This window comes from Diadema setosum, chromosome 9, assembly GCF_964275005.1.
Source record: "Diadema setosum chromosome 9, eeDiaSeto1, whole genome shotgun sequence".
NCBI classification, from domain to species: Eukaryota; Metazoa; Echinodermata; class Echinoidea; order Diadematoida; family Diadematidae; genus Diadema; species Diadema setosum.
In genome coordinates this window covers 18,779,909-18,796,945 of record NC_092693.1, presented here as the reverse complement: position 1 = coordinate 18,796,945, position 17,037 = coordinate 18,779,909, and the positions used below count along the sequence as shown (strand labels likewise).

At 39.9% G+C, this 17,037-nt stretch overlaps 1 protein-coding gene across 2 annotated transcripts in view; it reads right to left on the bottom strand.

Moving 5' to 3' along the window:
• Positions 1–4,375: 4,375 nt before the first annotated feature.
• The window catches only part of LOC140233460 (uncharacterized), a 65,695-nt gene continuing 53,033 nt past the window's right edge, over positions 4,376–17,037 (bottom strand). For both annotated transcript variants that reach the window (XM_072313577.1, XM_072313579.1), the window contains one exon: positions 4,376–14,297. In XM_072313577.1, coding sequence (XP_072169678.1) covers positions 9,147–14,297 — 5,151 coding nt within the window. In that variant the 3' untranslated portion in view covers positions 4,376–9,146. The remainder of the gene's footprint in view (positions 14,298–17,037) is intronic.

Sequence of the window (17,037 nt, the reverse complement as noted above, 5' to 3'; positions counted from 1 at the left end):
TCTCTCCTATTCGGGGAATACCGTCAACAAACACAGATGTACACACATGGGACTTCAATCTCAGCTTTAGCTTTGGATCACGATCTATACTAACTGTTACATGTACATGTCGATTGGTCCTGGAGCTGGAGCATCACTTGTCGTGGTCCTCACCAGTTATGATACTTGTTCAGTGCGTGATCATCATAACTGTGACCGTGTTCAACAGATAAGACTATAAGAGATATGAAAAATGACATCAGTCCTCCAATCGCATCATCAGCCACTCCCATTCTCACTCGCTGCACTCCTATTAGCTCTTTCTGCCACATTCATTGCTGAGCTGGTATTTGTTGTTGTTTATGTCGTAGTCTTAGTTCTAATCATCTTTAGACGCTGCCAGGCGTATTACTGTCATTATCATTATGACATCTATCATAACTGTTACATGAACCAATAAAGAAAGGCTTATATGCGAATAATATGTATTCAAGATTGTTTCTGGCTAGAAAGAGGTAATTATTTGTAGTTGTTGGGAAAGAAAAAATGTCAATCTATCAAATTTTATTTCAAATCGGTTTACGTAATAGACTATTATCCACCATGTATAATGTGGTTGCATATCAGTGCTGTTGCATTTGGTTGAACTGCGCCATCTACTTAGTAGTTGATTTCTTTAACACGTCACGTAAGAAAGCAATCTAGTTCGAGTGCTGGTACAATGTTTATTATTGTTATAGGCCTACGTCTACGAAGAAAGCAAATCTTCCATCTACTGGGGGTGGGGGGGGGGTGTACACAAATCTTCATTCTTTCCTTCTTGAAATGATGTATTAAATAAAGGAGACCTTGTATCATTCTTGTGAAATTATTCTAGGTTGATGCTGCTAAATTAGTTTTGATGACTCCTGGCAGGGGGGCGGGAACCTCCTAACTTGCTGTATAAGCAGCGTCTGGTCGGGCTAGGAACCTCCGTGCTCATAGTCATAATAGTTCCTAAATCAACTTCCATCAAAGAGATTGTGTTTATGTTACGTGACAATAGAAAAATTATCAGGAGATGATGTCATAGCCTTATTTGATTTCACAGGAGTCTTGAGAACTGCAAACTTGCATTTATAACTCTACTATACATTTGTGGCCAAATTCTTATGATATCATCACTTTCTTGTCGATATTGATCCATCTTTTATCCTTGAACTGCTGAGGGTATTTTAAGCATTCTAGTTGCTGGGCTACTCAAATTTTTTGGAAATAATTCAGAAATATTATTTCTAGTGTTTATGTCATATCATACACACACACCATATTGAAGAGGATAAATTTAAATTTTCACTAATGAAATTTTCTTTTTGTTAATGAATTTGATATATTACTACAATATTTTGTGCCAAACATAAATTTCTTATTTAACAAAAAAATATCATCATTCTCAAAATATACACAATTGCAATATTTTTCAAACTTTATGGTAATTCTTTTTTTGAATTTTCTACCTAATTTTGTAAATTAGTACCTTAGGGAATGAGTGCAGAAATCTCCAAGTATTCACCTCTTTTTGTTCCTAATATAGTTGCATAATATTATTGTGAATCATGTCTGCAATACCCGGGTAGTACCATATGAGGACTTTTTTTTTTTTTTTTGTGGTATTTTGTGCCAGAACACATATTTGGACATATTGTAATTTGTGACTGTAAAATTTAATCTTTATGATGATACTCATTTTTCTGCATTATTGTGATAAATACGAAGAGTTTGCTTGCAAAAACCGATAAGTCCAAATTTGCCAAATGGAGATATTTGCGATTAAAGGTCAAGAAAAATAAAGAAAATAATAAGAATTTTTTTGCTTCTTTCGACCATAACTTTAAAAATATACCTTTATATGTAGTGACCAATATATCATTAAAAAGGTATTATTTTGTACTTTGTGACAGAGATCGTACTTCAAAATCTTCAAAAATGGACTTATCGGTTTTTGCAAGCAAACCCTTCATATACATTTGTTCCAATGAAACATCACGAGTTTTCACCAAATACCAGCTGATAATCTTTTCAAAAAGGTACATAATGTACCTTAACCCACTGAGGATGGGCTGATTTTGCTACTGAACACGCATTAGTGTTTCCCATAGACACTTGCCCGAGTATACTCAGGACTCAATGGGTTAAGCACTTTATGGGTTAGAGGTCATTTGAAATATGAAGTGGACTACTACAATGGCCTTTCAAAAGAGTGTACTGTTATGCATTATCAATATAGGGCCTACTTGCTTTGAGCGCGCAGACACCAGCATGCATTCTGTTAGTAATCTAGAATCAAGAATACCAGACTGTTAAAAGCCTCAGTTTATAAGACTGGAGGACTTATACATGTATTGAGAGATGATGTATGTTTTCAAAATGCACATTTTGACAAGAATTTTAAAGTACAGTGACCTTCAACAGCAAAACTAAGTCATGCACCCTTAAAGGGTAAATCCAGTCAAAAAAATAATTTAGTCTGATAAAAAAAGATAAAAAGTTCAACAGCAAAATTTGACTGAAATCGGATGAAAAATATGGAAGTTATGAAATTTTGAAGTTTTGCTTATTTCTGCAAAACATTTCTTGTACAGTGGATATGAATATGCAAATGAGTGAGCTGACCATGTCATAACCTCACAATTTTCCAAAAAATTATAACAATTCAATGTCTCTGTCGTTGAAGTCAGAAATATGATGTTATTCCTGGTTGAATAACTTCAGAATGGTGATCAGTTAGATATATCAGGATTTTATCCTCGGGCACAATTGCACCTGTTTGAATGAAAAACTGGAAATTTAAAAATTTTATGTACAAAATATATGGCAAGTTGTGAGGGGATGATATGCTCACTTTGTCATTTACATATTCATATTGACCATTCAAGAAATGTTTCCAAAAAAATTAGCGAAATGTCAAAATGTCATAATTTCCTTACATTTCCCCTGATTTCGATCAAACTTTTACCGTTGAACTCGTAATATTTTACTCTTTCTCTTCAGACTAACTTATATTTGAACTGGATTTCCCCTTTAAGGAAATAGAAACTAAATGTGGTCAATATTAAATAGTACCAGTGCAGCATAAAGTCGAACACTGAAATTTGACTCATGCTTTCTTTTTCATTTCAGTTGTCATTTTTCAATTAACTTTGAAAAAAAAAAAGAGTTTTCGAAAGAAAGCGCTTTCACACTTAATCCCTAATTCTCAGTCAACCCCACTGGCTAATGTATGGTATTACATGTATATTAGCAACTGGTATTGCACATGATAGTCTTGTCTTCAGCTTGAAAGGGTTTATGAACACATTTTTGCACTGCTACTAAGAGATGATATCGCACACGATTTCCAAGCACTTTTCCTATGGAAACTTCGTTGAATCGTGTGACAGATTCTGTAGATTTCAGTCCCTGATTGTAATAAATAATATTTACATCATTAGCAGCCACAAGGGGCAAAATGTATTGGGCACAAAAGGACAAGTTACTCCTTTAAGCATATTCTTCATGCCCAAGCAAGCACAAAGGTACATACACAAAACATACACACACACACTAACTCCCACATTCAGCAAAATCTCTTTCCAGTACAAAAAGATACAGAATGATACCCTGGTGTCTGCATAGGTTAAAAGTTGTTTTGTGTATGAATTGCCCTAAATGTTTCTCTTGTCACTTTTCAAATGGTTGCCAATTGTGTTTAAATAATGTAATTTTGATTTGATTTACTAAAACATATAAACAGAAAAAAAAAAGATACAGAATGTTCACTCCCTGTAATTTGAAGTCATCAACTTTGTACATAGAAATGTGTATACAGTACACTGAAGTGTGCAAGTGCTGAAAGTACTCTGTCAAGAAAAGAATGTTTACAAGGAGAAACACACTCGCATCAAACACACAGCCTAACCTTGAGAGATCCACATTTTAGAACATCCCGTTATGATAGTAGGCTCTTTATGACTCCTTCACACCTAGAGTACCATCAGTTCAACACAACCATCAAATGCAGCCTAAAACTTGCAAAATTCGCGGGATTATCTCAAATAATCCTTTGAAAACTCCTCAGTGTCTAGTACCATTTCAACACGCAAATCACAGACAGCCCACTTTATAGATCATCCCTTTGGATGAAAAAAAAAAATCGCCTTTAGAACTTCAACACACAATTCAAACACAGCGTAAATCTTGCAAACTTCACTCTATGGAACATCCCTTTGGATCATCGCAGAGTACAATGCACCTTTTTATCACTCCTTCAAGCCTTTTGCAATTTCAACATGCACATCAAACACAGAGCCTCAAGTTGAGAAATTCACCATGACAACAAACAGGGTATGAATGAGCAACGTGCACAAATTCTTGTGATTTCATGATATTAAAAAAAAGAGAAGATTTTATTTCTTTCATCCTATTACACCAGGCGATTGACAAATAACGTTATATATGACCCGCATAAATCCCATTAGTTTGTTTCCTGACAAAAGCCAATTCACTTCTACAGGAAGACCTATAGCTATGCTCTTTTTAACAACCCACAACAAAGTGAAGGAAGACATAAAGTGGAAGCCATCTTTGATAAAAACATTTTTCTTTCTTTTGTTTCACAACACCACTGACCAACCAGAGAATATGAGAACAAAAATATACATAAATAGAGGCACAAATGGTTCATGATGACGGGTCGCATTGGAGAGAAAAAACATTTTGATGCGGAGGACAAATCATCCAGCATTGCCCCGTGATACAGTGCAACTGCTTTTCAGTGACAAGAACAGCATCAAGCTTCCCTTGTAGACACTATGTAAATACTTCATATCATTTGACACAATGGCCTGCTAGCTAGCACATTGATATATCATTCACAATTAAAAAAAAAAAATGAATAAAAACAAATTTGATTTGCTCATATTGGTTTACAGTTGAGTGAAGATCACTGAGCAAAAACCCCAAACCAACTGGTCATCATGGTAATTGAAAGTTATAGTCACCCTTGGAAAATCAAGAAAATAGTCCTTCATAAATTATTCTTCACACATGTACAATGTAACAATCATGTTTGTTTGTTTTACATTTGTAGTGATAATCTGTAAGTGCTTCGCACTCTCATCATTCTGCCAATAATGCAAACCAACGTGAACACAAAATCTCATAGAAGAGCTCCTACACTGCTGAAGACCGTCAGGTAAGTTGACATGTCACATGCGCAGAAGTGATAAAACATTTTTTTTTTTTAGAATGCATGAAACACCGCTCTTGGGGGAAAAAAAATAACATAAACCTAATATCACACATTCACCATTGTCACAGCTCTTGTGGCTGGAGTACCTTACCTCATCTGAACACTGGGGTGGGATATGGAACACCTTCTTTTGGGAATTCAACACAGGTATACAATAATGATGTTTATATGAGTGTGAACACGCCTGGCTTGATTGATAGATTATTCTTGAGGGAACACAAGATGACTTTCAGCATTTGCTAACATGCTATGTCTGATACCAGTAGCTGTCTGTAAATGAAAACAATCCAAAGCTGCGCTCAAAACACAATAACAATTTCACCTTCTGTAGGGTGACCTTAATTCATGAGAAATAGTGCCTTGGGCACCCTTCAGGATAGAGGCATAAAAAAAGACTAATACTTCTTAGCCACTTATGGCCCAAGACACACACTTAAAACAACAACAACCACATAAACAATGTTCTTCTCCTACACATGCCATACAAGGGCAACCATCTATTTTCAAAATGCACCTGTGAGAATGAATGTGACGTTATCATGGTTGCTTAGTAATTACAGACATACAAGACAAGTGGGTATCACTGCAAGAGTATAGTGCTGTTGATATTCAAGAGTTACATACGATGCAGCAAAGCTGCTTTGCTTTCGTTGTTGCTCTCTTATCATCTTCTCATCTGCGAAGAAATTGTCACAAACAGTACAAATATATAACTCGACACATGACGACTATTATTGCCACAACCGGTAACAGAAAAAAGAAAAAAGAAGAGAAAATCCTGATGTATAATATGCATCAAAGAAGCAATATGAACTTGACATATACATGTATATTCATTTTCACATACCGGTATTTGTTTGATCGCATCACAAGAAACCAGATGGGGAAATGACTCATCCTGTTCATCACTTCCTCAGTGCAAGTAGATACATGGACAAATTAGTCAACTGAGCACAGAGCGACAAATAAAACCAGTAGAGGGACAAGTCATATCTTAGGTTGACAAATACAAGGATGTTAAGAGGGTGGAAAGTTCTACAGATATAATTAACACCCTTGTGCTACTCAACTGATGACAGAATGGCACTGTAGCAAAGACCAGAGCAGACTTCATCTTTGCTTATCTTTTCTCCTTTTTGTGCCATTAATAATAGTCAAACATTTAAGGCAGCAAAACTAAAAGTTAAACAAAAACACCACAAAAGTACACGGATTGGAGTTTGAAAGTCTGTTAAGATTAAATGAGTCTTCTGTTCCAAGATAATGTGATATTTTTGTCTATTACAATCGCTGTAACTCAAAGAGCCAACACCATTTAGTTCCTTTTTACACCAAGTTCACCACAGGACTAAAACAGGTGGTCTCTAAAATGAATTCAAACTGCTTTTTCTACAATCTGTGTCAAGACAATCCACAATACTGCTCCAAAATTACAGTGCTCCAGACACAACCATTAAAAAATAGAGTGTGGTACGAACACTTTACACGATGTACAGTGGAAGTTGTATATAAGTTACATGACACTTTTATGAATTGGAGTCTTGCTTTTCACAGTAAAATGACATCTCAAATTGCAAGGTAACTCAGACTTTTTAAGTGTCCCATTTATCACTCAAAACACTGTTGTAGGAAGATCTCAACCATTTGTGCAAAGATTAACTTACATCCCTGATGATACAGGAAAGGCATTGCTCAGTGTTTCCATGACCTCACACTGATACAGCTCAGACATACAACATCAAACTTTTTTTTTTTCAATATAAGTGTCAACAGGAAGAGGGACATCAAATGAAGGAGTCAAAATTACACGCAGCATGATAAACACTTCACTATGCCATACAGATATCCCATTCAAATTCAAGTCTATATAAGAGGTGAGTTGCTAAAATGTGGTTATACGTCACTTTCCAAATACAGGAGAAAGGCTACAGAGCTTTTACAAGCCCTTCTGCTGTGGAAGCAAGGAAAACTGGCAAACTAATACTTACAACACACATGAAAACAATGGTATATACTCCACACTAAATGCATGTTTACTTAGAATTCTGACACTCTACATTCTAATATCGTGTTGACACACACACACACACACACATACATTATATATTTACCCTACTTTTGATCACCTATCAATGAGTACATACAAACCTGAGAAAGAGAAAAGAAATGGGGAATATGTAAAAAACCTTATTTCAAGTTTCAGTTGTACAAGAAATATCCTTTATCTTCCAATGTTACCTATGCATGTATTTTCAACATACCTATCAATTTACACATTCAAAGACTTAACAAAATGTTAATCTATGCCTTGAAAAAAAAAAAGTGATTCTCTGTTACATTATGATAAAGGCACCCATAATGAATCTGAAAAAAAAAAGTTTATTTGTCTCCCATTAGGAACGTTTCAAAGAATGTGAACAGTGAGCGAAAGCGTCACAAAATTTCTTGGCACTAAAGTGTCTCCACAAAACTCCTGATCAGCGTGATTCCTTTGGACTCATTCAGCAAAAGATATTGCAGCTGTATTTTCAAAATCTTACTGAAAAGCATGCATGACTACAGAAATATACATGACAAGTGCATGGACATAATGTTAAGTAGTGAAATAAAGAATATATTAGAGAAATGTGCATGCTTATTTCGTTCTTTGTTCAACACTCTCACAAGGCTTTCTGTACAGCAAGATAAACAGAAAGAACATTAAATATTCGGCTTTGAGCACCACTGTAACTCTCATTGTTATCAAACATTTGCTTTTCCTATTGTACTTGCCTCTTGGCCAATATAAATGTGTTTACTGTGTTCAAATCTCTACTTTCTCACAATTACAAAATATTCCTCAAAAGCACTCCTTTAAAAATCACAAGACAAAAATTGACCCTTTCCATGCCTAATCTTGCACAGTAAATGTTGAAAGTTTGTACTTTGAGCAGAAAAGTGTGATCCTTTCATTAGTCATTTCTGTACAGTGGAGACTCTGTTCATACTAATAAGTACACTGGTCACACCACCTAGTCCACGAAAAAAAAAATGAAGCACTTTTCCCCATTTCAACATAGTAATAGTCATGACATGAGGAAGACTCTCTAATAATTTTCATGTCAACATAATCTCACTGCTATGATGATTCATGTGCCATTGAAATGACAGCAAAGACAATCCCATCTTTACCCATATCTTTTATCCATACTGGGAACACAACAGTCATTAAGAAAAAACAAAAAACCAACAACAAAAAACAACAAATTTCTCAATTATAACACGACCCAATGTTTGGAGAGAAAGCTCTGAAACAATAATGCAGATCTTAATCTTGTACCTTCACTATTTCAAGGTGCTTTCTCCATAGCCCAATTTCATGACAATAACATTATATAGACATACATTTCTATATCTTTGTATATATTGCATCACAAGTCTCAGAAAAAAAAAGAAGGTTTAAACAAGATTTAATATGATACAGAATGGATAGAAGGCACAAAGGACCAATAGGCAGTCAATCTGGAAAAGAGATACTAAGGCATTGGAATGTGTGAATTAGAAAGCAAGAAAATATATGGAAGAAGGATTTAGATTTGGTAGGTAAACTTTCAAGCATTGTACACGTGTATAGAAAAGAGAAGGTACCAAGAAAGCTGGTATCAAGTAAAAAGTGGTAATCAAATGTTTACACGAATTAGGAATGTACATGTCACAATTGTATTGATACCAGATACACCAAATATTTCTCTGCATTTTTACGATGTTAACATTTGTTGATTAAAACAACTGGAACACTTTTTAACACACAGAATCTTAGAGTTGGTACTGTTGACTGAGATAGGTATGTACAAGAAATGTCACATCAGGGTACACAACTGCAGCAACACAATCGTAAATGCACCAAGATGACTTGAATCTAACTGTCAGCGACACCTAGCAGTCTTGCAGCAGAATCAGCAGACTCCAACATTTGATCTAAAACTGACGCATCCTGGATGCCCAGCAAGTTTGAGATGATGTCGCTGTTCTTCTCCTCACCCTGCCCTCCAGAAAAGACATCCGATGGGTTGGCAACATCCTGCGCCACAAGGGAGTCCTCATCTTCCAGGAAACTTGCCATGTACAATCCTTGCTGCTGCTGCTTCTGCTGTTGTTGTCCAGATTTCTTGCCCGCACTCCTCTGGCTGTCCCGATCCTGTGAAGAGGTTGGAGACCTAGGATTCAGCACGGGGATGCCATCCTCGTAACCCTCTGGAGCATAGCCGTTTACCTCGTCATTCTTGAGTTGAATGTCCGAGTTCAGCCAGTTCTCAACAGCCATGAGTTTGTCACTGTTTCCCTGTAGGTCAATCACAGCCCCCGACATCAGGGCCTCGTCCAGCTTGGGGCACTTGGTCTTCTTCACTGCTTGGGAGCCACCAGATCTCTTCCTGTTGCTCTCACCGGCCTTGAAAGAAACGGGTGTGCCATTCCTGCTGTCTCTCAATGAATCTCCCATTGCACTAACGCTGTCACCAAGATTAAGGGAAGTGTTAGACATGACCTCAAGCTCCTGATCAGGGTGTCCGGCATTCCTGCTACTGCCAGTCTTCACATCTTCGCCATTCACGAGTCCATTTTTCAAGCTGCTCTCGCAATCTTCTCGCAAGTCGGTGTTGTTCAATTCATCCTTCTTCTTCCGGTGTAACTTTATCATGTGTCTCTGGCAATTAAACTTGGTGGTGAATGTGGCTTTGCAGTCCGTGCAATGATATGGATGCTCCACCTCATGTACCTTCTCATGTCTCTCAAGAGTAAGTGCAGTCTTAAACCGCTTGCAGCACTGGGTACACTCAAACTGGGCCCGACTTTTCTTCCCCTTAGTGGGTCGTGGATTTGTTGATTGGCTCCCTTGGGACAGTGCTTGAGAGCCCGAAGGTACTTTGGATGAGCATTCTTGCTCGCCATCTTCTGAACCCTGCTGATCATCTTCTGTTTCCTTATCTTCAGCATCATTTCTCTCACTTTGGTCTTTGTCTCCCTCTCCTGCCTGATCATCTACATCATCGTCGGCTTCAGCTACCCTCTGTTCTTCTCCATCAGCAAGATCTTCATACTCTGTGCCACCATTAGCAAGCCCTTCTTCCTCATTTTCTGCAGTAGAATTGTCAGCTGGAGTGAGTGAGGACACAGACAGGTCTGTGGCAGCTGCAGCAATGTTGCTTTTATTCACGAACATCTTCACTTTCAGTGCATTGAATTTAGGCTTTGACTTTTTCTTGAAATTTGATTTAGACTGTAGTGACAAGTCTGTGTGGGCATCACTTTTGAATTTCTTGTCTGCAGCATCACCAGTTGTTGACAGGCACAGAGGTGTATCTGATGTCAGTTTGCTCTCTAGCTTCTTGCTCACAATGTCTATGGATGTGGAAGCCACCTTCTTAGCCTCTGGGTAGATGGTTGAGAAGTTGATGTGTGGGTGGCTCTGTTCATAGTGGGACTGAAGCTGCGTCCTGGTGGTGCACTTGAACTCCTTGCACTCTGGACACATGAAGGGCTGGTCTTGACCGCCTGGAACAGTGCCTCCTAAGCTGCCAGGTCTAGCACCACCATGTCTCCGTACAATGTGCCTCTCACAGTTGGACTTTGTGGAGAAGTTGGCCCCACACTGAGGGCACTGGTATGGCTTGAGACCAGTATGGGTGAGGATGTGGCGACGCAAGGAGCTGATCCACGGGAAACGACGTCCACAGTAGGGACAACACTGCTTGCTTTCAAACTTGTTTCCTTTTTTCTCTTTCTTGTCCTCCTCCTCCTTCTTAACAGCATTCTGCTCCTCTGTTAACTGGTCTTCCACAATCTGTAGCTCACCTTCCTGCTCATACTCAGGTAAATATTGATCTGAAGATGTATCCTCCTGTTTCACAGATGTACTTAAATCAATGGAGTCATCGGCAAAGTGTTCCATCTGACTGTTATCATCATCGCCTTCAAGAGATTCATCAGCATCACCGTCTGCCCTCATTTCTGGGGGCTCTCCCGTGATGTTGGCAAATATCTCATCTCTCTCATCATCCTTGCTGTCACTGTCTGCTTGATGGAAAATTTCGCCTACTGTGATAGGAGATCTTGTTTCTGGTGGGGACAGGAATGGTTTGAAGTGATTTGAATCAGTAGCAGCTAGCATCTTGCTTACGCTGGCCAGTTCTCCACTCGAGTCTGAACCCATGCTGTTGTGGGGTGAAGGGCCAAGCTTAACCTGCTGAGAGGCACCGACAGGCGTATTTGGTGACACCATCGGGATTTGAGTCTTTGGTGCTCTTGGAGAATACCTCAAACCAGACGCAGACTTGGCCATGAGCTTGAACTGCATAGGTGTAGCACTCTTGGGAATGAAAGACTGCTGGGTTTTCTGCGGTTCTACATTACTGTGTCGACGCATAATGTGGGCATCTAGATTTGTCTGGAAAGTAAAAGCTGCTGCACAATACATGCAGCGGAATGGCCTTTCATCTGTGTGGCTGCGAATGTGAGTCTTTAAATGCGTACCACGCTGGAATGTCATTGTGCAGTGGGGGCAAACTAAGGCATCAATGGTCTCACTGTAGAACTTCCTGTAGACCTCTTTAAAGCGATACATCCCTGCGGAACTGGTCGTTCTTACAGTCAGATTCTGAGGAAGATCTGACTTTGGCATGGACAAATCTATTGGACTATCCTCAGTGTATATTGACGTTCTTCTTTGAGTGGGAATAGCAGAGTTGCTCTTCTCCTCTTGGTTCTTTTTCAAACTGAAATCTAGAGGCTCAACCTGCTCTCCTTGATCATTCAAGACAGGGGAGTCAGAAGTTGATTCTTTCTTCAGATCCTTGATGATAGGTGCACTCTCCTCCTCCTCATGCTGATAAACAGTGATGAAAGACTCGACCTCGTCTGAATTGACTTCAGTGTGCCGTTTCAAGATGTGGCGAGCACAATTGCTGAGGCTGCTGAACCCTACTTGGCATTTGGTGCACGTGAAGGGCTTCTGGGGTGTCTTTTCATGGACTCGCAAGTGATTCTGGAGATCCCTGAAAAACTTGAAATCCCTATTGCAGATCTTACAGACTGTGCATGGAGAGCTGTACTTGTTTTCATTTTCATGCTTTGGAACTGGGTTGTGGATGATCACCTCTTCAGCCTCTTCTTTGGTTTTCTTCTCATGGCGTTTTCTCACATGGCGCTCACAGTTTGCTTTGGTGGTGAAGGCAAAGTCGCACAGCTTGCAGGCGTAGGGACGCTCTCCACTGTGGGTGCGCATGTGACGAACAAGTGTGCTCTTATCAGCACTGGCATATTCACACAGCATGCATTTATAAGGCATGAGACCCATGTGGCTACGGGTGTGGACTTTCAAGGTGCTGGCAAAAGGGAAGACTTTCTTGCAGTATTTGCAGACATGGGTACCTTTCTTTTTATTGGAAGGTGAAGAAAGATCACATGGCTCTTCATCAATTTCCTCAAGGGACTCTGCATAGGCACCATCGGTCTCTGTCAAGGATACCTCTCCATCTTGATCCTGATGGTCCTCTTTGGCAAACTCTCTTGGTGTGTGCATCTCCTGAGCAATGTCTCCTGACTTAGGTTCAGTATTACTATGGTTGACTGCCTGGGCAGCCTCAGAGAGCTTTGATTCTGCTTTGACACATGGAAGGATGCTGCTTGCTGTCATGCCTTTGACTGGGGACAACTTCAGTGGTGCCGCACAACTCTGACGTGGGGGTATCTGAGCAGCCAAGGGATTGGAGAAATGCTTAACAGCAAGAAGAGGGGAGGCTTGCAGCTGCTGCTGGAGCAATGAGGTATTCCCTTTCTCTGAAGGTGACAGAGCTGGTCTGTTAAGCATACTGTTGAGTATTGGTGCTGAGCGCGTACTGTCGGCAGTTTCCGGTTGGTTCGTCTTCTCAGGTGACTGCGGAGGAGAACGTGGTTTCAAATTCAGGGCTGCAAGAAACTCCTGGCGTGCAGCTTCCTCATTTTCAGCCAGCTTATCCTCGCTGTCAGTGAGATCTGTAATCATATCCTGGCTGTTGGAATGTGATTTTTCCTGATGTAGCTTTAAGGCACTTTGACATGGAAACATTTTATTGCATTCACTGTATGTACATTTACTCTCCATGTTGTTTGTTTGCGGGGAATGCTTCTCACACCACACTTGCGCGATGAGGGGAAATTTAGGGGAAGAGAATTCAACAAAACTCAGCTCAGACATGGTCAGACCTGCCTTCTCGGCCATCATGTTGGAGAGGGCCTGCTTCGAGAAATTGTTCGACTTATTCTTCCTGTGTGCCATTTGAACATGCATGCGAAGGCCCTTCTGGTTTTTGAAAGACGCGTCACATATCCTGCACTTCAGTACTTTGTTGGGATGTTGCTCGATGTGTGTTTGGAGTCCGTACCGACACAAGAATGTCTTATTGCATATAGGGCACAAGAGCTCTTCCTCTTTCTTCTCCTCGCCAGCAACATCACTCTCCTCCTGCTCCTTTGCATCACTGGACAGATCCATTGGTTGCTCCGAGATGTACGGAGGTAGCTCTTCACTCTGGATGCTCTTTGCAAGAGGCACTTTCAAGATGGTTGTCACCTTTTTCTCAACCAATTTTTTCTCACCTACATTCAGCTTCTTCTTAGGGGACTGGTTCTCCATTTGCGGGGAGTAATCTGCATCTATGTTTTCCAACACTCTCCTGGAGGGAACTCGCTTGCGGGGCTTGGCGTAGTCGTGCTTCACCACATAGTCTGGAGGTGGCAGCTCGCCACCCTTCTCGTGGGTCCGAAGGTGTCGGTGCATGTTGCCGTTGGTGGTGAAAGACATGGAGCAGAGCGGACAGGTGAACGGGCGCTCCCCGGAATGGATGAGCATGTGCCGATCCAGGGAACTGGTGGAGCTGAGTTTCTTGCCGCAGATATTGCATGAGTGCGAGCTTGCAGTGTTGTGGGTGCGAACGTGCAGCGTCAGCTCATGAGCCGTCGGGAACTCCACGCCACACACCTGGCACGTGAGTGACTCCGGTGATTCGAATGGCCGTCGCCGTTTCATTGAGTTCTGAAAAGAAAAAAACAATATTGAAGAAAACGTATGAGATTCTACCCTACATATACTCATTTTAAGAGAAAAACATATACACATATGCATTCTACAAGGCTGTGGTGAAAATCTAGATTTTGTACTTGTTTATTCATTGACATCTTTGACAACTTTTTGACATCTTTGAATATAGCAGGCTGCCCTCTACAGAATCTGTTGCTAATACTTTATAAGGCACCGAAATGTGATGGCTTCATTTGAGATTTTAGATTGAGATGCAACAGACATTGCCGTATCTTCTCACTGCAAAAATGACAAGGAAAACACACACAATCATCGCACACGATCTCAATGAGCAATGCATGGGAAAGGAAACAGAAAGGGAAAGGAAACAGACAATGAATTGTCACCATACATTCTTTAGATTTTCAGTAGATTATGCCAACCCCAAACTCCAGAAACTTCTGTTCTGAGAAGCCATTAAAAGTCAGAACCCAAATAAAAGAACAAAAACCTACTGCAAAATCTCCAATCAGTCTCGAAGACTGGCAATTTACAGAAACATGAGGGTCTAGTCAGACTCAGTCAATGGCTACTGTAGTCGAACATAAAAAAGTGCAGCCTGTTTCTCCACAGAAGAAAAAACAACAACAAACAAACAAATAAACATGTGCGAGCCATAATCATAATACTGCTTTCCTCTAAAATGGAAAAAATACACGAAAATGCAAATGTGAAAGTATTTGCGATGCGGTTTAACAAACAGATTTTGATTTTACTCACAGATCTCAGGCCTGCCAGAAAGTAGGAAATATTGACTTGCTGGGAAACCCTATGCAAGAGAGTAAGCAAGGGACCTCGATATCATGATGATTAACGTGTAACTTATTACTGTAATTAAAGAAGGAATGCCGGGGTCAATTCCAAGCTGACGAAAATGAGACTCAACGTCTGCCTTTTGCTCAGGCTGCATGGCTGGGAAGGACCCCAGAAGGGGGAGGCGTTGTGGGCTCTCATGTTTGGAACTTTGGGACGGGCGGGCACACTCAAAACACGTTCATGGGTGAGGCTCACGACTGAAACGACATCTAACCGCACTGTGGTACAATTGCAAATCTCCTACGGATTTGATGGCTATGGATGTGTGGCATTCAGTCAGTGGTGTAGAAGGGGCTCACAACCTTTTTCCTCTTTTTGTGTTTGCTTTTATAAGCACAGTGTACACTAAATGTATTGCTGCTATTTTGTCTTGGTTGCATGTGGTTGTTGTAAAGAAAAAGTTGTGTTCTGTGTTGTTTCTCTGCTATGGCTCAAAATCAGACACTGAACCAGCTCGGGGACTGGGTCAAGTGTGAGAAGCGGTGCTGTCAGTGCATTGTATGCTAAGATGATGATGTAATGATGACTGATGCAACACAGAGAACCACTAGGACCCAGAAGAGAGGAGGGAGAGGACACACATCCATCAAAAACTTGTCAAGGGTTGTCCATCTCTCCAGGGGCAGGGAAAGGGGGAGAGCAAGTGAGGGGAGGGGTGATAAGAAGGGCAAGGGGGAGGGGGAGAAAAGAAGGGGAGGGGGAAATGAGGGGGGAAGGGGGAACAGGGAGTAGAACAGGGTGAGCAGAGGGAGAGGGGTAAGGTAGAAACAGGGGTAACACTTGTTGGCAAAATGCTGTGGAAGTTCTCCATGCCTAAATGGACCCTGCAACTAAGACTGGTAATCCCCCCCCCCCCCCCCAATGGAGATTCAATATCATGGGCAAAATTGTGGACATTCTCATATAAAATGTCAACAACAAAATCTGGACCCTTTTTCTTCAGAAAACTGAAAGAACTCAGGACTGAAAGTGAAGAAAATAAAAAGTGATTCAAAAGATACTTTGAAACTTCATGTATGTAGTTAAACCCAAATTTAGTATTACAGCTACAATTGTCATACATTATGGTAGATTATCTCTGGCAGTACAGGTTCCTATTGATAAAGCTACAGGTCATATGCGCATTTGATAGGCTTACATATTCATTATGCAAACACATAAAATAGATGTGTGTACATATTAAAATATATTTTTAAAAATGCACACAGCAAACTACCAGGACAGGAGTTGACAATATCAATCCATAGTTTATGAGTTTCACCTGGATGCTAAACAAAATCTTTTAGCCAATCCTGACATTTAAAAACCCAATTCATCAAATATTCTTGGTGGATTCCTATACATTTCATTTCATTTCATTTCATTTTATTTCATTTCCGGCCAAAGCATATAATATGACAATTGCATATAAACAAATTAAGTACAATGTAACTTGTGCATGCCCAAATGAAATCTAAATACATGTCATTTGTTTACATGAAACAATGAACATACTTTAGTTGAAGAAATACATGACACCTTTGATATGGTTTCATTTATAAACAACCTGATTGTATGTCTTTTGTCTTCACAAATATTTGAATTATATTATCATTTATCATATAATTATATATATCCCTATGCCATCATCACTCGAAACTTCCTTAGATGAATAAGAATACATGAATTGGCATGTGATAAATGCAAAATTTGTACATATGTCCCTTTAGAGTAGAATAACTGCACTAATGTACAGGCTTTGTTACCATGCCACAGAAAAAAAAAAAGTTGATAGCTCGCTACCTCCAAATGAATTTACCAATGTGAACACATAACACAATTCTTCACAGAAAGCACAGAACTGGCTGGCAACACTATCCATCCTTTAGAATTGCGCCTG